The sequence below is a fragment of the Photinus pyralis genome, unplaced genomic scaffold, assembly GCF_008802855.1.
Source record: "Photinus pyralis isolate 1611_PpyrPB1 unplaced genomic scaffold, Ppyr1.3 Ppyr1.4_LG3a, whole genome shotgun sequence".
NCBI lineage: Eukaryota > Metazoa > Arthropoda > Insecta > Coleoptera > Lampyridae > Photinus > Photinus pyralis.
The window spans coordinates 11,020,754-11,046,547 of NW_022170509.1; the positions used below are offsets into that span (position 1 = coordinate 11,020,754).

A 25,794-nucleotide genomic window follows, 5' to 3' on the forward strand; every position below is an offset into this window, starting at 1 on the left:
AAACAAAACTGGATGCAAGCGAAATTCACCTTAATTAACATTCTTTGACGTAGGCGATACGACGTAGAATCGCTTAACCGTTGGGGTACCGTATTTTGTTCATTCTTATTCTGCACGTCAACAATAACGCGATGCAGTTTGTTTCATAGAATTGTTTATGTTTAATCGATGACGTGAGGTAAAAAAAAGTTAACTCTGCATTTAGTGGGGTTAATTACATATCGGAATAGTAATAACGGATCGACACATGTTGGGGAAATCCATAAAGTAGTGAAATCTCGATGAAATCCTTGACATATTGATGAAATCTTGATGGAATCCGTGAACTCTTGCTGCAATTCACGAAATCATAGTGAATTCCATGGCGCCCCCTTTCTGAAAACTAAAATTCTCGCTCCCCCTTTCCTTGATTACAAAATAAACATTACAGAAGACGTATTTATTAAAACAAATTAAATGTTATCAATTATTATACAGGGTGACGTTTTTTTTAATTTTCACTATGGGGCCGCTTAAATGGGCAAAGTGATGCAGAATCTTATGCTGATTAATTTTCCCTTTCCAAGTTTCTTGTAGGTCTACACATAGCGAAGTTATGGCAAAAAAAACGGAAAATGTCATTTTCAAAGATATAAGATAATTTTAACGAAGTGATTTTTTCTCAGCTTTCTGATGGTGCTAAAATAAATTTGTTATGACCGTTAAAATATTATGTTTTTCAATCAAGTCTGATATTGCAGTCATATCATCAATGACTATTGAGGTCGATTTTAGTTCATTCGAGAATACGGTCCTATCCTTTAGTTAGACTCTTTAGAGCACCATCATAAGTCACACATACACTATCAGCTGACAACATTGTGCAACATCGGTACTTTTATCGCAATTTGTTGCATAAAAAGGCGTATTTACCCCGCAGTATTTACCGTTTTGTAAACACCTACCGTCCTATATTTTACATAAAAATAATATAAGTATTTAAAAGGTAAATATTTGCCTCAAACTCTTCGAGATCTCGTGTCCCCCTTAACAGCACCTTGCATCCCCCCAGGGGGGCGCACCCCCCATTTGGGGACCATTGCCTTAAACCTTTTTGAGATTTATTTGTGTTTTGGGTAAAATTTGGTGTACACATGTTGGGAAATCCATGAAATCCGCGAAATCTTGAAAAGATCTGTGAAATCCGTGAAATCATCGTGAAATCCATAAAATCTTCGTGAGAGTTCTTTGTGTTTTGGGTAAACCATGGGTAAAATGGTGCGGGGGAAAATCATTAAACCCACACAATCATAGTGAAATCTATGAAATTTTTGTGAGATATATTTGTGTTTTGGGTAAACCACAGGTGCAATATTGATAGTGTACACATGTTGGGGAAATCCATGAAATCCGTGAAATCGTGATACAATTTACGAAGAAAAGGTCTTACTTTTTTTGAATTTCACTGTTCGTATCATTATTCTCCGCACTACACCCGTCTGTTTTCCTTCTTTTATGGATTCCTACTTCTAGGTGATAAATAAATTCGTACGACACAACTTTCGCATCTTGTAATTTAAAAATGTTTGTTTCATTCAAAAAGTGGGAAAAAGAATTCTTTATAAATTTAAATAAAGTTAAAAATCATTAAATGAACATGTACGTTGAGATGTAAGTTTTTAAGTCGAGCACGTCGTGATTTATTGGAATAGGTACAACCCTTTTCTTTCACATACAAAATTTCCCTTTGACTAGTGGCCCGATTTATAATACTTCAATTATTATCCTTTCGGTTAGTTACCTTTTTTTGAATTGGGATCGTTTTTTTGCTTTCTGATTCTGGGACCGTTTTGTTATGGTTAGTGCTACCTGATTTGGAAAACAAAGGTCGGAAGGTGCACCCCGTTACAAAATTTTGTAAAACTATGACCCCAACACAATCATTAACCAAATTTCTGACACGTTATCTGTGATAGGCTATCTATTGTCCAAACGGGCTGGAATTGGCTAATTAAAAAAATAATTACAAAAAGTGTTGAGACCAAATTTACCCTTTATTTAAATTTTTGCGAAATAATTTTCTCGTAGGTACCTATACAGCAGAAAGCACCTAAGTATGCGGTATATTGTAGGAGTTGTTACTAATAACACTGAATCACTTTTAAATTGCCTCGGAATGCCGGTTTTTAAAAAAAAATACGTGGAAACTATACTTACCCGAGTTGTTTGAAAGAAGTAAATTGCTAGGTCCACGCTTTTTTAAGCCGTTTTGCGTTATTATAAAATATCCCGTTAAAACGCCGCGCTGTATCATAAGCATTAATTTTTACTGTACAGTTAATTATGTTTGTAATTTATTATGTGTAATTTTCTCTTTTTACAGGTCCGATGAAGACGACCCGAGTGGAAGCAAATACACCAGGATGGAGGACGATAGCATTCAAGATAAAGAACGATTTGCCAGGTACCTATCAACTCTTTCTTTAAAAAATAAATCGTTCCTCCCTCGCCGTTAATAACTCCGCTCTCTTTTTATTTTTCAAACTCTGATGACAGTTTAGGGTAAGTTGTAACATAATTTTTGGCTAGATTCGGTCTCTCGCAGTTCTTAGTGTCATTGAACGCACTCGAATGCCTCGAGCCGCTTGATTACAGCCGTGTACCACATTAATATTAATAATTGCAAAACTCATTTACCCAATTTTCCCCGATGCGAGAAGGTATTCCTGCTTAAATCGTGCCTTTCCGTACCTACGATTTGTTTTCAAATAATCAAGAATAATTACGCTTATAATTATGTGTTTACGATTCGCCGATATTTTGTATTTTTCTCTTAATAATGACTTGGTGACAGATCCAAATAATTTTGGTGGTATTAATCCGGATTTTTTCTTTGGCGGTAATTACTGTTTGTTGCTAACGCAGACTGATGGCTATATCTGTTTACAAATTGGAACGAACGAAGTCCAATCATAATTAGAGCTCATTAGTGTAAATCATCGGTTTATGTTCTAAGGATGAGCGCTATATAAATATTTTTAAAAATCTTTGCTCCAAATACCTTCTTCGCTAAAGTAACAATTAATTTTTTGTATGTAACAGATACTTAAAGATAATTAAAGACTAGCTGAAAGACTTACTCCCTATTCCCAAACGGTTTGTCGATCCGTTGCTTTATTTCCCGGATATAACAATTTTGGTCTTTCGGACAAACATAATAAAAGCTTTCCTCTGAAAAAAATTGTGAGGAAAATTGTCTCCTACGTTGGAACTAGAGTACGATCAAAAACATTAACTGTAGCAATTTTACGCTCTTGGTGGTGGGTAAATTTTCGGAGATTTTGCTGCGAATTTTCCCAAGAAAACCAGATATAGTTGTTTAGTGTCTGCCAATATAGGAAGGAGTCCCTCCTCATATGGAAGGAGCTGCCTCTCTACTTGTATGTTGTTAAAGGTTTTGGTAAGTAAGTACACGTTCATCCGCGACTGGCTCTGCGTATGTTGGGAATTAGGGTGTACTCTCTATTTTTCAATGCCAGATCTGTCCTCTTCTTAGGCTAACATGGTGAGGACCTGCCAATACGCAAGTTGTTCACTGTTCAAAGACTATTTCAGGTTTAACCTTTTATCAGATTTTGCTATACCAAAGTTGCTCTTGCATAAAGAAGGGAATTATCGACTATAGAAACTAAATAATTTTATTTTGCTCTGACATGGACCATCCACGTTTCTAATTAGATTTCCAGATCATATTGTTGGGTAGATATTTCACTGGTTCGTACTCACTTAAAAATAAAGGCATCTAAGCGGATGAGGTGCTGGTTCACCAGAAGCGTTTCTATACGTTGTAGGAGGACTAAGCCTTACGGCGCTTCCAATTGATCCTCATTCTCGCTATTCTGTTTCCCTTTGCTTCCGCCGTATGCTCCTCAGTATTGTACAGTTACAAGAATTTGGGCAACTCTATTAAACAAAGAGCTTTAACTAGTCGTCGATAAAATGTTAATCGGAAGAATCACTCCTTCCCGCTCCTTCCTTCTCTTTGGTGATATGATATGATGACAAAACACATTTTCTTCTTATGTAACGATCTGTTATGGAAGTAAAATATTTGGAATTTAAAATGAAGTACATTCTGGTCTAGAGCGATTGTTTGTGCCCCTTTCTCACCTCCCTCTTAGGAAGGAGTAAATCGTGTTAAAATCAACCACCAGTTTGTAGACGATATTCTCTGCGTTACGTATTATTGTTGTAACTATTAAAAGGGTAAAAATGTGTTTTTTTTTGTATGGTGAGCACTGAACGCATGATTGGAAATGCCCAAACCTAATTCTTGTTTCTGCAAAGATGAAAAATGGTGTTGCTGGGAGACTAGACGAGACCAACTCAAACGCTCGTCTAGTACAGTGTAGTTTGGTCCCGCCTTGTTTCAACACCAAAATACATCCGAAGTTATCACGAATAAACAGGCCTGACGAGAAGGGGGGGTAAACGGGGGGATTCTCCCTGGGCCCGGATTTTGAAAAGGGGCCCATTGCATGGTTTTTTGGGAATAAAATTTTTACATCCATAAAGCATAGGTACCAATTTCACTAAAATAAAATATTTCATATTATGAGTCCTTGATTAGTAGAATAAAGTAATGTGGAATAGGTAAGTTTAAGCACAAAAAAGGGGCCCGTGCTTAACAACCCCCCGGGCCCCAAGTTTCTCTCTACGGCCCTGCGAATAAATAATAGTCGATGACCTCTCCAATCCATTTATCAAGGTCATAAAGGAAAAATTAAAACTTTATAAGTAGTGGGCTCGAGAGTGGGCTTGAACAAATATAATATAATGTCGGCTATGTATAGTATACCTCGAAATGGAGACTTACGAATATTTTGACTGAAGACGAATTCATCTAAAATTTTCATCTCCATTTTCAACTTGCTTGTTTTAGCTAGACGCTCTGTATATATTACTTGATCTACGTATTGTGTATATATTATTTTATGTATAACATCCTATACCTAAACGTTTTTGAAACATTTTGTTGTCTAAAATGAAGCTGCGTGGGGTAGCAAAATTTTTGCAAAGAAATATTTTAATAATCAAAAATAAAAAAATATTCCGATAGAAACGTTTTTTCGATACACACGTTTTTTGACTCCCCGACCTCAACGCACGCGCATCATGCAGTTTATTGTGTTTTGGACACTGTCAGATGTTTATTGCTACTCGCTTTCGCTTGCCATAATGTCGCCTGACATTTGAATTTGGAGTAAATCGAGGAGTAGATAATGTCATTTCTTCCCATTGGAAAAAGTCGGAATGAATTCGTGATTTTGACGAAGATTGAATAAATTATTAAAGAGAATCGGAAAGCAACAAAAATAAAGTAAGCTTGGTAAAGTGCAAAACTGATTGAAATTGTGAAGAAAATTTTAAAAAAACAAGAAGAGGGAAAGTGTCGTGGGGAAGTACAGGGCTCCCTTTTTTGATAGACATTGTTTTGTTTTAAGCAAATCGCGCTAATATAGCACCATTTGGATTCCAAATTCCTTTCTGGTCGATTTTGACGGAACATTCACTGACCCTAAACCTAAGCTGCTTGGAAAATTTATCTTGGACTGAGAACTGTGTGAAGTTAGTGGGGCAATTTTAGAAAGCTTCTCATTAAGAATTGCCAATGTTCTGCAAAAAAACCTCACGTTATTGACGAAAAACGATTTTGCCCGCCAAGCATTGAAAAACAAGTAGGTATAAATTGTGCACACAACTCTTGTGCAGATAAAGCGCCTTTTTTTTAACCGAAATAGCTTTTGTTGACGTTTCAATCGCCCTTTGTGAGTACCCTGTTCCGACAATCCGTTCTTGAGGTATAAGGGAATATACCCGATCACGACAAACTAGTTTCTCTCCCCCTCCCCTCCCTCAGGCCCCGTCGCTCACTGATTTCGAAAAAGAGTCGCACGGGAAAGTTATAGTTTTTATAGTTATAGTTATAGTTATAGTTAATTGTTTTATTTTCTTAGTTTAGGATGGGGTTAAGTGGTAGAGCAGTTCTAGGGTGTCTCACCATAGAACTGAACTTCGCCCCGTTAGATTACGGAACATTAATTTCATTTTTCATTTAATCTTAATTATTTAGTTTATTATCTATTTGAATGTTTTATTTTATATTTATTTCCTTCTGTACTCCAGTAATCTAATAAATGTCACTTATTATTATTATTATTATTATTATTATTATAGTTTGTACAAAGCAATTTATTTGGATGAGACCCTTCATTAGAATACCATGAAGGGTAGAACATGTGTTCCCCCCCCCTCCATTTTCTAAAGTTTAACTTGGCACCACAACAGACATGCGTATCAAAATCTGAGACCAACTGGTTGTCGTATGTAAAAGTTATGCACGTTTTACTTTCAAAAACAGCATCTCAGGAAATAATTCGTGGGGGGGGGGGGGGGGTCTTTTAGACAGCGAAATTTGATGGCCGTCTGGCACACCTTCAAGGTATAGGCTACCTACTGCAAAAAACGGACAAAACGCAAACAATAGCACATTTTTTTTAATTCTGCAAAATTCCCTAAAAATTAACTATTTTCCTTTGGTTTGCTTTCCAGTGATAAAAGGATTTAAGAAATTATTTTTGTGAAATATTTAAACATTGATGGCATCATTCGACTCAACACGAGGGCATACTTTCGGCTTCGGTAGTTGCGTCGCCGCACCTCGCTGCTTTGCAAGCTTTTGGAGGTTTCTTTGGCTTTCTTTACAATGATAAAAATGCAGGGAATTAGCTTCGTGAAGTATTTAAATATTGATGTCATCATTTAATCTAACAGGAGAACATATTTTCGTCTTTAGCTGCTACGCCGCCTCGCCTCGCTACCGTAGAAACTTTTTAGGGTTTTAAGAAATTATTTTCACATGCGCAAAGATCGCTATTCCGTATAGCGTCTTGTGACGAGTGAGATGAATTTAGTCCGGTGAAAACACAGTCATACCGAACGATAAGAAATATTTAAAAAATGTTGAATGAGTTCCAGGTAATTTTATAAAAAAATCAATACAAAGTAAGCGACAATTTGAACTATGTCTTGCTAAAAGAATCCCAAAATAATTTAATGAATTGTATAGTCATAATTAATTTCGTGCTTGCAAACTTTGAAGTTAACTCCATCATAATTAATTTTGTGTTAGCAAGACTGAAATTAATTATGTATATAGGAATTAATTCCTCGTTTGCAAATACAACATTAATTACGCCACAATTAATTTCATTATTGCAGACTAACAACTGACACGTTAATTAACAGGAATTATAACTCTTAAACAATTAATTTCGTGTTTATAAATACAGAATTAATCCCGCGTTTGCAAACTTGAAACTAATGCTAATGTAATTACTTACGTATTTACAAACGTGCAATTACAATACAAATTCCGCGTTTGCAATCACAAAATTAATTATGACGTAATTAACTCCGTGTCGGTAATCGAATGGATTCTAATACAATTGATATTGTATTTGCATCATAAAATTAGTATTTAATCGTTTCATAATCTATGCATAACTATTTTTGGATGTTACGTCAATATTAATTTCATTATTACAAACTCACAACTGACAAATCTCAAAATGCTGAATTAATTTTGCACACGTAAACAACAAATTAACTTTAAAAATTAATTTCGTGTTTGTAGATACAGAATTGAATCTGAGATAATCAATCCGGTGTTTGCAACCTCGAAACTAATTCTGATGTAAATAATTACGAATCCACAAACACGGAATTAATTAAAATACAATTAATTCCGCGTTTGCAATCATAAAATTAATTATGACGTAATTAAATCCCTGTTTGCAATCGCGAAATTGATTTAATTAATTAATTAATCATTAAGCTCGTAATTAAGTATGTCGTTGCTTAAGCAATAAACTTTTTAAAAAAATTTTAATTTGGTGGTACTTCTACATTTTTTCAAATTAGGAGTGCCGGATGTTACGTTAAGCATCAATTGATATAATCTCTCTGGTCTGCACTACAACAGGCGATTTAAAATTGATAATTTGACCGTTACCCATTATCGATTTTCTAAAATTACCCCACTAACTTCATACACCTTGGACTGCGTCGGGAAGAGCATTCGTTTGCTTCATGTTTTTATTTATGTTGTTATTTTTTATTTTATTTTATCTTTATTTTTAAATGGGCGGGGTTTCAGCCAACGCTGCTCTACCAACCCAACCCACACATTTACAAATGTCCATGCCCGATCCCGGATTCGAACCAGGGACCTTTAGCACCGCAGTCCAGCTTTAATTGAACTGCGCCACACGGGCCGTTGGTAACCCTCTTTCCTATACGGCAGTGTATGGACTCTCTTGTCCACTTCAAACTCCATTAGGTGCAGGCTTACGTCGCTTTTGGAGCTCTCTTACCCAAAGTCGGCCTTGTGCCTTACGACCCTTACGTTACTTCCTAGAGTTCCCCAAACTCTTCATTCAAATAGCTGCCATTTTGTAAGTGACACTGTTTCATGGGACCAATGCAAGTGTAAGAAATTGAGTGAGATTTTTGAAAACGTTCGTCGTCTGAGATTTCCCCAACAGTCCTCAACCCTAATCACAATTACTCGTAAGTGGCGGAAGAAACAGGGCGTTGAAACTATCGATACGAAGCAGGGCAGTAAAATTTCCAAATTTGATTCTGGAAAAAAAGTATTTGATTTGGTGGCGTTTTCGTCACACGTGGTTAGTTTGCATCATTCTCTTTAAGGAAGCGAATTTATAGAGCTTTAACTGAGACACGATTTGTTTGTGGTAGATCGGCGGTTGTGTTTTTAAAGAATAGGGAAGTGGCGGCGGTTGTTAACGAGAGTACGAGGCACGCGATGCAGAAGTTCTGATTTAAGACGCAATGGGAGCACGGCGGAGGTCGTCGATGGGACGTATATTAAAAGGGAGCATCAGCATCGTGTTCTCGAGCAGTCGTGATCATCCGCGGGGAAAGCGACTGCTGCTGCACCACAGTTCCCACGCTGCCGAGGTGTTTCCCCTCTCGATCCTCCGGAGCCCCGCTTCATTCTTCATCCTCTCATTTCCTAGTGTCGCAATCCGCGCTCCGACTCAGCCTTTACAATATGCTAAGAAAGGTTACATACCTCTACCTTCCAATTTGAACTCGATTCTGAGAGAAAAATTGCACTTTTTTGTTTTATTTATTGCTAGACTAACTAATAACGTACAGCAGACCAAATGATGTAACGGTACTCTCGTTTTCGCATAAATACCTTCCTACAAGTTACTTTATTGCTAATCTTAATCACCCACAAAATATTTAAAGTGCCCTAATTTCCAACGAATAAGACAATAATTATAAATCGCAAAAAATCTTTAATTGACCAACGCATACCGCTGTCAAATCTCGAGTGAAATATACTAACTCTTGGGGGCGGTTTTAGTAACGGCCACTTAAGGAATTTAAGAGTCATTAACTGTCATCGCGAAAATTTTGCATATCACCCTTTCAGGGTGGCTCCAAAACCCATCGTAGTAGGCGGCCAGAGGTTTCGAACGAAATTGAATTTTCTGCATTTCTCCAAAAGGAATCTGCTACAGTTTTCATTATTTCATATTCACCACACGATTGTTTATGTCAGCCAGGAAATCAACAACAGGCTCTAATTAGTCACTATTAAATTCAAAATCACTTGGGAAGATACGGTAGTCAAATTGATTGATAAAAGAGATTTACGAAAACTAAGCGACTTTTTCGTATTCCGAAATTGTCAGCGGGGCCATTTTTCTTGTAAAAGTTTTTAGTTTCCGATATCTCTTCGTTTTATTAAGGTTTTGGTTGACATCTTCTGATACCTTTGCAGGATTTGACACTGAAAAAATAGATACCTGTGAAGGATCGCATACGATTTTCAATAGAGGAATTTTTTGCCACTCGGCTCGTATTCAGAAACCAGACTTTTAGTCCGGCTCATATTCAGTAGCACTGACCCTTGAACGCGGAGAAATCGATTGGCGAAGGTTTGACGTCTCTTTTCGTTCTTGAGTTAGACGAAGAACAGACGGACGGACAACACATTACGGAAGGGGATTTTTTCTCTTTTATGGGAATCGTCCTAGAATCCTGACATTTCCGATAGGTATATACTTGAAGGTGACCAGGCGGGCTTCAATTTTGAGCGCATTTCTCTAGAAAAATACTAATTCCGTATGTCCGTCCTAGGACCTGAGATCTCGGCACTCGAAAAAGAAATTTTGGCGAAAAAGTCCATACCTCCCAGGTCTCCCGATGGTACGTGCTCCCTCAACACGTTCAGCCTTTAAAACTTTTTGAGGAAGAATTAAAAATTGGCTCTCTGAGGGGTGTGGAATTCTCCTGAAGGATTCAATGTTCCTTTCTCCACAACTGTCTTAAGTCATTAGGAGCCCTGTAGAGCAGAGAGTACTCGCCAGGAAAAGAAAATTGGATGGTCCTACTATTCCATAACCCTCCCGTTGGTACTTACTCCTTCAACACATTCTTCCCTAAAATCTTTTGTCCTTCATAAAGGATCAGCCAATCTTCTTTCCTAATAGATGTATTCCGTATTGGCATTTTTATTCATGACTCACTTTGAAAAAATCTGTCTGTTCGTCGTTCTGTTTGACCACCGATAGCCGTTCACAAATTCACGTAATTTTAAGAATTTTTTGTCCGTGCGTCTGGCCGTCCGGACCCACTTCTGCGGCTTTGAGATACTTTTAGAGGATTTGTCCGATAGTCCTTGATCTTTTTTCAATAGGTAGTCTATATCTTGTAGATGTGAGTACTGGTTTTATCCTTCCACTCTAATGAAAGGTCTCAACGAAAGGAGTTAATTTCTACTAACTACAGTCCGACACCTTATCTTGATTGTGACCAGAGTGACGAAGGAGGGCACTCACAGGGTGATTGGAACGTCTGGAAGAAACTATCTGGTGATGTCAAAACTTGAAGTGCAAATATGTCAAAAACGGCGTGTCGTATGGAAAGGCAAAATGAATCGACTGGATGAGGTATATATATTATTGAGGTCCCAACGAAGGGTAATTGTAAAGGGTGAGTGGAACATCTGAACGAGACACATCTACTGGTCATATCAAAACTGTAATGATAGCGTTAAGTCGATACAAGATGTTTTGTAAGTGTTAGAGGGTAGCGTCTGAGAGGGTTGATTGCATTCTAGCTTTTGAGGAGAGCAACCTTAACGCGGTCGGGGAGTAAAAGGAAGAATAGTTCGAAGGAGCAAGAATGTTTATAAGGTTACCGGAGCAAAGTAAAAAGGAAGCGGCGAGAAAGGAAAGAGAGCGGAATAGAAAAATGGGAAAAGAGAGGAGTAGAAGATGAAAACATGGAAGTAATTAGATAAAATGAAAGAGAAGATGATGAAGGAAATAGGAGGATTAAGGGAGGAAGAGCAGTGGGATAAGGGGAAAAAGAAATAATCGCGGAAGTAACATGGGAAAAAAGAGGGAGTTGATGAGGGGAAAGGGAAAGTGAAAGGGGAGCGGGTTATACATAGATGACAAGTTGATACCTATATGAAGAAAGAATGGTACAAGAAGAAATAAACCGATACAACGAAATATCGAAGGATCCTCAGTATTACACGGACGGACGGACGGACGGACGACAATACAAAACTATAAAGGATCTGAGGATCGTTAATAAAGGAAATGATGGGACTTGGGAAAATGGAGAGGTATTGGGAAAGGAAAGAAATGGGGTTAAATGTAGAAAAGTCGATGATAAGAGTGGAAGGAAAAGGGGAGAATGGTGAGAGGGGTGCTCACGTACGAAACGGTGATGTGGGGCTGGAAAGAATGGGATGAACTGGAAGGAATACAAAGGTTTATAAATGTGTATTAGGGCTAAACAGAAGGACACCAAATTGTATATTGGAGGAAAAACAAAAATGGAGAGGAGATAGCGTCGGGATGCAGGGCGGTAAGGTTCGAGGAAAGGTGTAAAAAAGAAAGCTAATTGGTAAAAGAATACTTGAACGACCAGAATTAATGCAAAAGGAATGTGGGAAGAGGAAAATATTATGAAAGAATTGGATACGCACAGGCGATCGAGATCGAAAAGAGGAGAAAAGAAAAGTTGGAAAATGAGCACAAATACAACAGAGGGTGAAGATAGAGGTTACAAAGATTCAATAAGGGGATAGTTAGCAAAATATTTATGGGATGGAATAAAAAATAGTAATTTTGGTGTCCAATCTCTGTTGAACTCGAAATGGGGTTGTATGATAATTATTAGAAAGTGAACACAAAACCTTCCCCATACACTTGGAATAAGCTTAATGTAGGAGTGGACAAGAGTTGATCGGTGATCCATATTAATTTTGGTGTCCAATCTCTGTTGAACTCGATTATTCCAAGTGTTATGGGGAAGGTTTTGTGTTCACTTTCTAATAATTACCTAGTTTTTTCGTTTTTGATTTTGTATAAAAAAAGGATGTAAAATTGTTAGAAGAATGATGATGAACCCCTAAACGGGGGTGTAATTTTGGAACGGAATGTTAAGTTTTAAGCGCATTTTTTTAAAATGAAATTGTCGTTGAATCCGGAAATGTTTTGCGATAAGCAGCGGTTCCAACCTCCATGATTTGACTTAACGTCAACAGGGTGTAACAGGGCATGCTTGAATAAAATTGGGTAGGAACAACAAAATGCATTTTTCAAATAAGGTGAGGCTTCAACATGTTTCCAGTGAGCGCTACTATCAAAACGTTCCCAAAATTTGCATTTCTTCGGTAATGCGGTAACAGCACGTCATAGAGATAGTTGGAACTAATACAGTTTTTTTGGTGTATGACGTTTCTGATTTTATAAAAAAAGATACAAAATTCCTATGAAAAGATAAAGATGGTTTAGTTTTCGAGAAAAACCATTTTAAAATCCGGCAACACTTTCTCCTGGTTGATCACCTCCATCGTTTTCCTCACTCTGACAAGGGAGAGATATATACTTTAAGGTAAGGAGCGGAGGACCCTCTCCATACGCCGCCTGTGTCTAAATTTGAGTGGCCATACTGGCTGCGATCACTTTATCACCCTCAAACGAATATGAAGGTATCGGTTGACGATTTTCCCAATTCTCGATTGAGATTTTGGCACAGCTCCAGTAAGTTGCAAAGTTCCGTACAAATCACACCATTTTGGAATAGGATACAGAGTGCGACAGATCGGAGTATGCCCGTACGTAAGGAAGGCCTATAAGAATTTTCTATAGTAATAATGTCCGTCACTGACAGCCTGGTAGCCTTTCTTATGAGCCTCCCTTTCTGGAAAAAAAACGCTCTTCGCCTCCAAACCGGAAGATATTCGCATGGACTTATACAGAATTACAACACTGCTGTTGAACAGAAGGAAAAACGAGGGCTTTCGGCTGTATTTTCCGTTTCTCTATGGTCGAAAAGCCCAAATCGAGGTCGCACGAAACCTTTCATTTTGCGACAAAGTTCATTACAACAAATTCCGTCACGGAAAACAAAAACGTAGACGTCGGTCCCCTCTGTGCGTTACCTTTGTTATTAATGGAGCGGCATTAGACGCCGTTACTTTAAAAGCCATACTTCCAATAAATGTAGTTTATCTGTTGCATAGTTCACGTGCCTTCCTTCCATAGATCTTTTAAGCAATTGAACCCGCACAAATCTCGTTAACGAATATTAATGGTCGATAAACAAATTATTAACCGCAGGTTCTGCACGAATGCGGAATAGAGACTTTCGTTAAAAGTGGTTCTGGTGATTAATGACATAATTAAGATTTTTTCTAGAATTGTCGCGCACCGATACTTTATTTTTTTTGTGATTGGAATTTGCCGGACGCAGACCATAAAGTATGTAGTTCTAAGATACACATTAATTCTTTGCATATAAGAACAATAGTATGATTTTAAGGTGATTATGAATAAGTGGCATTTCTTTGTTTTCAAATCCTGTTTGTGAAACTTCGGTGCTGAGATCTGAACCCATGAATGAATGTATATGATCTGTATTAAGTACACAAGAAAGTGTACTGTTCGCCTACGGATCTTGTTTTGTTACCATAAAAACTGAATAAAAAAGACGAGCAATAATCGTAGGCTAAAAGACTTTGGGTCTTGGTCACAGAGAATCCATATCTTGGAAGTTTAGTGGTTTTATTGGATTTTTAGAGTCTACGTGAAATTTCAGTTCTTTTGATTCCCATATGTCGATATCTGCCATTTATGGTTTTTAAGTTATTTTGACTAAGAAAAAAAATAGCGGATGCAGATGGTACCTTGATAATTGATTACTTGAAAACGGTTGTAGTCATGGCAACCTATTTTTATCAGTGCATAGAGAATGAATAGGGCTTTCTTTTAGTGCACTTAAAAAAGTTAACTTTAGTACGACCGCCCCTATGGCGATCCAAAGTACTACAATAAAACGAATCATTAGTACGCGCTCGAGAAAATGTACCGTGTGTCCTATTTTTGTGCATTCCTTTTCCTGATTACATGGATATATAACAACTTACCTACAGTTTTTTTACAAAATCAATAAAACCATTTTTTTCCTGTTTTTAAATATGTAGACCATGGATTCATGGAGGGTTTGTTTTGTTTATTGTATCGAGGCAGCCGATACCAATAAAAAAAATGGCTGACGGTAGAAAGGCGTCATTTAAACATTTTGAAAAATATGATATAATATATTAATATATAATTACTTATATAAAAAATATAGGCTGTAATACATCAATATAACCGGAAAAAGAATTTTAAAATATGACGTTAAGATACAGAGGGTGTTGTATCTAAAAAATACAAACTTTGGGTCAATTCTCAGATACGTAGCTCCAAAAGTTTTTACCTTTTTTCTATCTTTCGAATTTTTCGTTTTCGCCCTGTATCTCAGAAACAAACGTATCTTTTATGGATTAATTCTGGTTTTTTTAAAAATATTTATGTTAATTTCCGGTTCAGCTACATAGAAAAGCTACACACAGAATTGTTATAATGTTCGCTATTTACAATATCAATCACGTAGAGAGGGCTGCTCCAAGGAGATCCACATTCGCTAACGCTAAGTTCTGTTTGTGGTATTAATAGTTTCACAAAAAAATGGGCCGCGAAAACCACAAGTCTATCTTTAAAAACAGCTAGCTGAGAGACTCAATTTTTGGGCACTTCTCTTAGCGACTCGAAGATATAGAGAGATCGCCATTCGAACTTTGAGAAACTTTAAACCGCATGACAAAATTTGCAGCGGAAGGTAACTTTTGGGCGCCCGAAGTCGATTATCCTGCGAAGACGCGCGCCTTGCAAAGGGTAGTTAATTTCGCCCCTAGGAAAAAAAAAACAAAATTCCGTCACACAAGATCCGCGACACCAATCTGAAAACAATCGGAGCAAAACTGTAGAATAAGATAGGAAAAACTAAATCACCACGGTAGTAAACCACGCTCGGGAATGGCGCCCAGATGTCGCTGACCCCACATTATATAATTACACGGTCCGGTAGGTACACGCACACTCTTCGTATTTCTACAAGCGTTCTTCTGCGGGCCCTCATTTGGTGCCTGCCAGCTAGCCGACCAAAGTGAAATTAAAAGCTACCTTTTTACAAATAAATGCGCTAAAAATGAGGCTCAAATACAGGGTAGATTATTACAAAATTTTACGTGTTGGTGTCCAGGGACTGGATGTAAAATACAAAGCCAAGAAAGAATACGGAGGTGAGTGACTATCGGATTCAAGAATTTTAATGAACGAAAAATTTACTCCAAGAATGAATTTATTTATTTAGCCTCAAAAATCAGGGCCAGATTGATTACCAAGGGCGTACGAATAAATCTACAGAGCGGGCGGCCGAAATGATAAATTGCCGTGTCCCGCGCAAGTACCACCCGCTGTAGAAATTCGTTTTTCTTGGAAAATACAGTTCGCATAGTAGCAAAACGGAATAAAAAGTACGCACTTTTTCGAAAGTTTTTCAGTTGTTCATCTTTCGCCTAAGAACACGTGTGCTAACTTCAGTTACTTTCGGTTCAGTGGTTTGGCTGCAAATGAGTGCACAGACAAGCGGACTGACGAGCATTGAGATCTGGCTTCCTTATGATCATATAAGATTTTGAAAACATTTTGAGATAAACTCGATATTGAAATCCGAACTGGCGTACAGTCTTTTGTTTTTGAGTTACGGGCAAAGGTAACATTTTTCGATTTTTAGATAAAAGCCTTTTTCTTTTTTTAATGTTAGGTAAAAACTTATCTGAGCTAACCTAATTTTTGAAATGGATTCAATTTAAAAAAAATTAAAAAATTGTGAAATGTTTTTGTACTTTTTGAATTTTTTTTGAATCGCTTGAATCTTTGTTTAATATCATCCCTGGTGTGCTATAGATTTGAAAAGAAAATTTAGTATGCTGTGTATTTAGATTAAAATATACAGGGTGTTCCAATAAAAACATGAAGTTGGGTCCGATAACTTTTTTACTTGGCCCCATATACTTCTTTTGGAAACGGTAGATCATTGCAACAGTCATTTGTAACAAACACATTTCCAATAACTTAATAAACGAAGAAATTGTAGGTTTTTATCTAAAAATCGAAAAATGCAACGAAAACAAAAGACTCTATGTCAGTTTGATTTCAACATACTAAAGACCCAATTTGACAACCGTATACGGAGAAAATAATTTATACCCAAACGTGAAATTGTTCAATTTTAATAGACATAATTTCGAATACCAAGCAGCTTTTGTTATATTTGATTATTTATGAGGATGCTATATTGTGTCATATTAAGATTTGACCGCTCGCTTTCTCCCATCTGGCCACGTCTCTGGCTCAAATACTGGGTATATTATCAAAAAATTGTACTTGTACGTCTCCAAGGGGTGGACTGATGAAAATGTAAATTAAAAAATCAAGGAAGGAATACGGGGGTGAGTGAATATGGGATTGACAGCATTTTAATCAGTGGTTCTTATACCAAATTTACTATAAGAATGAATTTATTAGTCTACAAATAATTGAGATCAAATACACTCTCACTGTTGAAAATGAAGATCACTCACAGCAGTTGAGGAACATATAGCTCGTACGTTTTTTTTAAAAAGCTTTCTTTTGATCATATAAAATTTTGAAAACATTTGGGATAAACTCGATGTTGAAAACAAAACTGGTCTACACTCTTTGGTTTTTAACTCGCTTTTTGACTTATGTGCAAAGGTCGCATTTCGGTTTTTAGATAAAAGTCTATAACTTTTTTTAATAAAGTTTTCAAAATAAGTATGCGGGGTCAGATAAAAAAGTTATCGGATCTAACCCCATATTTTGAAATGGATTCAATTCAAAAAGATTAAAAATAAAAAAAATTAATAATTGTGAAATTTTTTATATTTTATTGAATCATTTGAATTTTTTTAATCTTTTAAATTTGTTTTGAATTTTTTTGAATAGCTTGAATCTTGACTTATTTTGAAAACGGTAGATTATACAACAATCATTTGTAATAAACACATTTCTTTCTTTCTTTTTTTCTATCATGTTTACGAATTGTCCCATACTAACAACCAAATTTTGGCCACCCTATACAGAGCAAATAATTTATACACAAACGCTATATTGTGTCATATTATAAGAGCGGGCAAAGTGGGTGGCTTCGCTCTTGTTCCCCTTTGGCTACGGTCCTGTTTCAAATACAGGGTAGATTATCACAACATTTTACACATTCGTGTTCAAGGGACAGACTCATGAAAATGTGAATTAAAAAGTCAAGGAAGGAATACGGGGGTGAGTGATTGTGGGATTCACAGGATTTTAATGAGTGGGTTTTACACAAAATTTACTATAACAACGAATTTATAATTTTACTTGTTGGTGTCCAAGGGGTGGACTCATGAAAATGTAAAATACAAGGTCAAGGAAAGAATACCGGGGGAAGTGATTATGGGATTGACATAATTTTAATAAAGGTTGTTGTTCAAAATTTACTCCACGAACGAATGTATCATGTTACGTAACAATTTGGGGTCAAACACAGAGTAGGTCACAAAATTTTACCTGTTGGTGTTCCAGGGGTTGGACTCGTGAAAATGTAAAATTAAAAGGTAAAGAAGGAGTGAGTGGATTATGGGATTCACAGAATTTTAATGAAAGGTTATTATACAAAATCTAATCTAAGAACAAGTTTATAATTTTACGTAAACATTCGAGCTCAAGTACAGGGTAGATTATCACAAAATTTTACCTGTTGGTATCCAAGGGGTGGACTCATGAAAATGTAAAATAAAAAGCCAAGGAAGAAACTGCACCAATATAGACAACGGGCGTCAAAGTCACTTCCGGTTGGCGAATATTGACCAAGATTTAATCAATTACTCCCTTGACCATTGTGTACCTCCCTATTGCTAAAAACAGAATTGGAGAATTCGAAACCGTTAGTGAGTTATCGTGTCCTCAGACGGACGGACGGACGGAAGAGCAGAAAGTCCAAAATCATAAACTCTCATTTTAGGTAAACATACAGGGTAAATTATTGCGAAGGGGTGGTCTTCTCGAAATGCGTTAATGGTAGATGCACTCGTTCTCTTTCACATCATAGTTTTCAACTTTTTTTAGGGAAATTATGTTAGACATTTTTGAAGAATAAAAAAAAGTGGCATTAAAAGGGTTTGGTTCATCGGGCCGAGATCTCAGCACATAGAAAAGTGTTTTGTTGATTTGCGAACGTATATACTATATAGGCCAATTTCTTTAAGAAAAAGTTAATCGTATGAACCACAGCCGACTGTTTGTTTATATTTTTAACCTTTTTTACATGGGCGGTACAGAGTGAATACCAAATTAACGAAGCTGCAAGAGGTGTTTGCAAAGTGCATCCGTCTGTCTGTTCGGTTTTAGAAGATATTGACGTACTTCTGTTCGCTGTTCTGTTTCTGAACCACTTGTCCAGAAAGTTGCACGTAAAATGCTACTGTCTATTGCAGATCCGCTCTATATATAAAACGGCCGTAACTCTACACATACATAAATGGGCAATTTTTTCATTCCCAGTTTATGGTCAATTAAGGTCTAACGACAAAGAATTTATGCATAATAAAAATATTTTATAGCTCACAAATATACCTATAGAGGTCACTGCCATCGATACTTAACCTTTGAATTGTAAATTTCAAGTTCAGATACAGTAAATCTCAACCTCAATTTCCAATGTGGCACAATTAATTCCTGGCGGGTCCAATTTTGCTAAGAGCTCGTCAATATTTCAGTGGGTCGTGTAATAAATGTTTTTGTCTCTCTTCGCCCCGATGCCGTAATGAGTATAAACGTTGGTCAGGTGCGACAGAGGAAGTAGTGATTGAGCAGAACTTTGTTTTATTGGATAGGATAATCTGCTCAAAAGGCACCTTTTCCAAGGTAAAATTGAACGGCTATATCTCCCTTTACGCTAATTAACTAATTAGTAACGCGGGGACGTCAATATGTTTCTAATCGTAAATAGTGGTTCAATCTCTTCGGCGATCGGGGCGAAATTATAAGTTTTGTTTTTTTGATGTAGTTATAGTAATTGGACGAAAATTATATTGCGTGTAATCCAACTACCTATACCTTTTGTATAACACGCAGTCTGTTTTTTGTTTCGAATTTTAACTAATTTCACAAATCGAATTCAGCTGTCTAATTTACTCGAAGACGTTTAACAGGGATGAATTTATTATTGGAATTGAACAATCTCATTGTCTATTCCTGATATTACTTGATTACAGGATTCAGGATTATCCAATTCGCTAATGAGATAAATGTTAGGAAACCCTGTTTTAAAGCAAATGGCATCCTAGTTGCACCCTAAATCTACAAAAAAAGGTCTGTAGCAATGGCAAGTTCGACATAAATAGATAATTGCAGCATTTTCCAAAATTATGTACTTTTCTCCCAGCATTCTTCATCAATGCAGAAAGTTACGAACTTTCGAATAGCTCTTAAAAGCTGTAGTTGTATTTTCCACCCCTACCTCTTTCTATTTCCGTCGGGGTTATAGTTGAGACGTTCTGTTTGGCTTATGTAGTAGTCGTACGATAAAGGAAACACAAGATCGGACAAGCACGCATTTTTTCAAATTTGATTAAAATATCCAAAAATATCACCTCTTTTGGTCGGTTCTCTAAATGGACTAAATGGCGCATGAGTGTTCCCGCATCGCGTACTCTCCCTCGTTTTTATAAAAAACTAACCCGATTTTCAGTTTTGGTAAATGAATAGAGGAGATTTTCGAAAATATCTACTAAGCTACTCTGGTAGTTTGCTATAAGTTTCAATTGAATTTTCCATTTCCTCTGGCGATGTGTGCATATTGAGCCCATAGTGTTCTCAAGCAGTGGAAAACAAGACAGACTTTGGTAGGTTGCGGAAACGTGACTTATTTTAGTTGGAAAATTGAAATTTTATCGACATATTTCGCGTATTTTGATTTCCCCAGAGTTATACGGCGAAGGGTCGAAATTGTTTACTTGTGTTAATAATTATTGAAAGGTTATTATGTGCATGCTTCCGATTCGAGGTTTTGTAATTACCGATGTTTTTCTTTGCAACTTACTGTAGGGAGAACCATTGCGAAATTGAGCGGCGGAGGCGGAACAAGATGACGGCGTACATCACCGAACTTTCCGACATGGTTCCCACGTGTAGCGCCCTGGCGCGGAAACCTGACAAGCTGACGATACTCCGCATGGCTGTGGCACACATGAAAGCGCTTAGAGGTAAGTTCGCCACTCAAAAGATCGTGTATTTACAATGTTTCGGATCCGAACGCAAAAGCAAATTGTGCATGAAATGATTGACTATTAACTTTTATGGTTTGGAAGTAAATATGGCCTACGGTTAATTTTGCCCGAATTCGAGCTTTAATCATCCGCGCTTGTTTTTTGTTTGCAGTTATTAACGAACTAAGTGAATGATATTAATAGCCTATGAAAGTGATAATTGTGGCTTTAACTACACAGCATTCAAACGGGTTATTAAACAATTTCCTTTACTAATTGGATTTTTTTGTAATTTATGATCAATGTTTAGACTTTTACGTCTAGACGCTAGTGCCACTATAAGAATGCGTAACCTATCGTTTGAATTATGATATATTAACATCATTGCCAATAATTACCACCTAATTTGTGGTTTTAAGTGCTTTAAAACTTATTTACTGAACCAAGTAAAGAGATTTTTTACTTGAGCGATATTGGTTTTTGGAATAAATTTTAGTCGCGTACCACCTCTGATACATTTTGACTTCACAAACCGCTCTTGATTACCCACTTGGTTGGCCGATTTTAGAGGTTGAGATCACCTCTTCCACACATGGTTTTTAAGAACGCGTTAAAACGTTCCCAACTCCAGATTTGGGAAAACTTGTATTTCCACGTAATAAAGAAATTTACAAAAGACACACCTGCAAATTTCACACAACTTAAACGTGTTATCCAATTAAATAAATCAATCAAAGACGCATTAAAATTTTCGGTGTTATCGCAGTAGCATAAGCAATTTTTAGTAGATTTGTAGGTATTTAACATTTTTAGGTATCTTTGGTAATTTTTAGTACCTTATCTGGCACGGAAGCACTGAATAGCGTGTGTACTCATGAAATCTCTTAGAAATATTGTTAGTGGTCTGCCTCGAAAGCCGTTTTCTAAAGCAAAAATGATTTCTAAACGTGCATCAATTTTATTGGCGTTATTTAAGGAAAGATGTGTATAGATTTAATATCAATTGCAATATTTGAATAATTGGTTCACTTAAGAAATTCGGTTTGAACATATTTTCTAAAAGAATGTGCGACAGAACAGCTTCCTAGCTCAAGCAAAAAAATCGCGCTTATAGGAGAGCGTCTTCAAAAAATGGTACCTAAGTGTAGGGAAAAAAGTTTTCTATTATTTTCTGATGTAGGATAAGAATATTCCATAAAAAGTATAGGTTTCTATTTGAAAAAATAAAGTTACCCCACACTTGACCCTTAAGAGACAGTTATGTGAAAACGTGCATAGCATCTTTAAATGGGCCCCTCCATATGAAGAATATCAATCATTTTTTGATAGCCCCGTTAGTTTCTGCAATTGTCGACTGTCTCGAGATAAATGGAACATCTTGTATATAAACTAATTAAGTGACATAAGATTACGAAACTGGTAGTCGCAAAGTTTACCGCAACTGACAAAAGAAATTTACAACCTAATGCGTCTCGCTTATGCACGTGCAGTTAAATCGGGATAAATCATCCCCTCATCTAAAAGAATAACTTTCGATGTTTTTGATTAACCCCTTAACGAGATATTGCCAAACATATTTTGTAATTTCTTCTTTCTGATCGCCCCGTATTTATAGGTATTATCAAGGAAATAGTTATCGACAAGTATCACACATTGCAAAATATTTTTGGCAATATCTTGTTAAGGGGTTAATCAAAAACATCGAAAGTTATTCTTTTAGATGCGGATTTTAATGCTCTTCAAATAACCTAAATAGATTTTTCCTCTAAAATTATTAGGGAAGCCAATAATGGACCTCTAAATTTATATGGGATTTACTATGTCCCGCCTGTCGATGCAACACGCTGTCAAACGTATCAATTCCGTGTGCCCGCGAAACTTTCCGAAATTTCCACGGGAACAGAACAGGAAAAAACAGGACTTTATGTTTTACAGTCGACAAGAGACTTGGCATTTAGAACGTAGGCTTCTTTGAAGGCGGTATTTAATATCAATCGCAATATTTGGTATAATTGGTGCCCAAACACCCTTAATCTGCAATTATTCGTTGTCGCTTGTGAAAATCGGCCAGGTTTAAAAATTATTTCTAATAAAGCCTATGCGTACAAACTTTACTGGTGATATTTAAGGGTTGATTGCAATGGCCAAACACTCATAAATATAGGATTTATCCATTCATATGCATATATATACTCACACTAGAATGTTCAAGCGTCTACCGGAAAATACTCTGAAGTAAGAATTTTGAATTGTTTTCAAAGAATCGCCGAGAGCCTCTAAGAAACTAACTGCTTAGAGGCTTTTAAAGGCATAAGCGATTATTACCCTGTAGAGTGTTGTAAAACTTGTATTGTCACAATAGCAGCTATCAAGGGGAGTCTTCTTGATTGATTTAGAGTTTTTAAAATCGCTTTTTTACACGTTCCTAGCAATCAAGCTATTACGTATAATGTTTAAACGGGTTTGGATATCCCAATCTCTTGATGAACCTTATGGCCCATTACTAGTTTTAAGGGTTTCTCCGTGCTTTTCAAGGGCTTAACATTCGCCTATAAGAGTTTCCAAACGTCCATAAGAATCTTAGAGAAATATAAAAATATAGGTATGTAGGAAACCTGCGTTTTATGAGCCGTTAAAAATATCTTCAAAAGCTTTTACTAGCCTTCAAAATTTAGAGTCACAAATATTCTCCATTTTGTAGAGCCTTAGCGCTTTCTAAGTGCATATTTAATTAATCAGTAATCACTAATTATTTTTTGTTTCTTACTAGCCTGTTTGGACATGCTGTAACTCCAAAGATAAACGAGGTCTACATTTTGCCACTCAATTAATGAACATACTAATTACTCTTTTGTTGTACTACTCTTAGGAGTGTGTTGGTCTGCTGAGTACATATGTAAGCCATAAGACGTGCTGTTATTCTAAAAATAAACGTGCAGTAAATCTCTAATTTAGGCCTTACAGTGTAGCACTTTATTAGCTTTTAATTGAACACAGATTGTCCCAACGTAAGAAGGTCAATTATTGTGATAAATACTTAGGTTTTTGCCTATGTCTATGCTAATTCCCGAGTTAGCTTTCACGGTGCCATAGTTGAAAAATGTTTCGAGTTTTAAAAATTTAAAATTCCCAAAAAATAATCACATAATTTCACGGGCGGGACCGCTCGATGGTCTAAAATTGATGTAATGAAGGAATTAGAAAAATTGCCGGGGGCATAACCCGTCAATCTGCCGTCAATTTGAACGTACTCATTTCGGGGTTTCGCATTTTTTAAAAACGAATCGCTCAGCGCGCGTACTATGGGCGTATTTCTAATGTAACGCCATTAAATCGTAATTGTATTCGCATAGATCGTATATTTGTTGTTAAGTATGCACGGGTGTGTTCGTGCATAAAATATGCAAAATTTCATTAGCGTACGTAATATTAATTGGCGTGTTCGTTTTCTTAGTCGAGTAGCGGCACTTTATTCGATTAAATTGTCGTAATATCATCAATTTCTGCAAATTTTGAAAATGACGTAGATTTTTCCAGCGATGCGTCATTGCTGTCGAGGATTTTGGAATTTTTTCGCCATGACTTATTTGTCTGTCAAATTGTTTTGCGTTTGAATGGGAATGATTTATTTAATATTCAACTGGCGCTTTCGTGTTTTAAAACGGACGTTTGCTATTGTCTTACAATTTATATTCAATGGACGATTTTTCCTAGTAATTCAAAATGGCTGAATAGGGTAACGGAGGGTATTTTTTCATATCACACATCGCCATATTCCGCTTACTTTTCACAGTCCATCGTACTCGTTGGCGTGAAATAAGGTTACCCTGTTGCTTCTTTATTTATTCGCGTTATGGTAGTTGTTTCTCCATGAACAGTTACAATTCTACCTGCTTATTATTGGGCAATCTGCACGCGAAGCTATTATTAATATTCCGAATATATTTTCATAAGTATAATCATTTAAATTACTCGGTAATTACTACGCCAATATTATAGTTGTGTCCAAATTCCTACTGCGTTTTCTTTGAGAATTTCGCGTTTGAACACCTTGCATCTTACAACAAAGTAACGTGTAATAATATGCGCAAACTATTTCCAGCTATGACTGCTACATGCCGTAAAATATCAGCTCAATTGTTTTTATTTTTTCTAACTCGCGTTACGCGATAACATAATCTTTTGTACGTTTGTAAAAGGTACATTCTGCAATGTAAAATAGCTCGGTTTTTTTTGCATTTTACGACAGTCTAATAAAACTGTATTGACACATCAAAGTTTCATTACGTATTTTAATTCATCGTGGTTTTGGCATCAAAGAATTTATAGTGCGTAGCAAAAAAATGAACGTGTTTAGCGTTAATTCAATTACTTTTATTATAGGTGTCATGCGACTACAGCCAAATTGAGGGCTCTGTCCCCAGCCCCCCATAACAACAAAAACCAGTTATAGTTATTTAATATTAAATTAAGACAAATTTTTAATTTCGCTGCGCAAATTCAAATTTAAAGAATTTCAATAGGGGGCCGCAGACATGTAGATTATTGGACCAACCAATTTGGTTTGTACCGCCTCCAAATCCCATCTACCATTTATGTGGTGCCAAGACTAGGTACTTTAGGACGATTTTCAGCTCTCATCAGATTTTTTTTTATTTCGATTCATAAAATTGTTCAAATTATTTAATTTCCTTATTTAGTACTTTGGCTTAATGGGATTTTTCTTCTTGGAACAGGAAGTTTTTGAAAACCGGGTTATTTATTATTTAATTGTAGATTGCGGTACGTTAATGGTTGAGAAGATGAATATAAACTCTTTTCGATTCTCTCGTGAGGTAAATCGAGGTCTTGTACTTTTAGTACTGGATTTTATAAAAACAACAAATGATAATGAATCTGGATTCTGGTTTACAATATGAGGGTGGACAGATTCGACGCCTACCTAGGCCTCAATTCGGGCTCTTTTGGCCACCTCCCTGACTGGAGTCGCTCGATGTCCATTAACCTAGCAGAGCAAGGTCAGCAGAACACAATCAAAC

At 36.5% G+C, this 25,794-nt stretch overlaps 1 protein-coding gene across 9 annotated transcripts in view; it reads left to right on the forward strand.

The window, feature by feature from the left end:
• The window catches only part of LOC116165486 (aryl hydrocarbon receptor nuclear translocator homolog), an 88,775-nt gene that overhangs the window by 51,492 nt on the left and 11,489 nt on the right, over nucleotides 1-25,794 (forward strand). For 6 of the 9 annotated variants that reach the window (XM_031479964.1, XM_031479969.1, XM_031479966.1 and 3 more), the window contains 2 exons: nucleotides 2,363-2,443; nucleotides 20,592-20,752. In XM_031479964.1, coding sequence (XP_031335824.1) covers nucleotides 2,363-2,443; nucleotides 20,592-20,752 — 242 coding nt within the window. Of the gene's footprint in view, nucleotides 1-2,362; nucleotides 2,444-19,239; nucleotides 19,413-20,591; nucleotides 20,753-25,794 lie in introns of those variants that run through there. The other 3 variants (XM_031479965.1, XM_031479961.1, XM_031479968.1) reach the window with 2 other exon arrangements.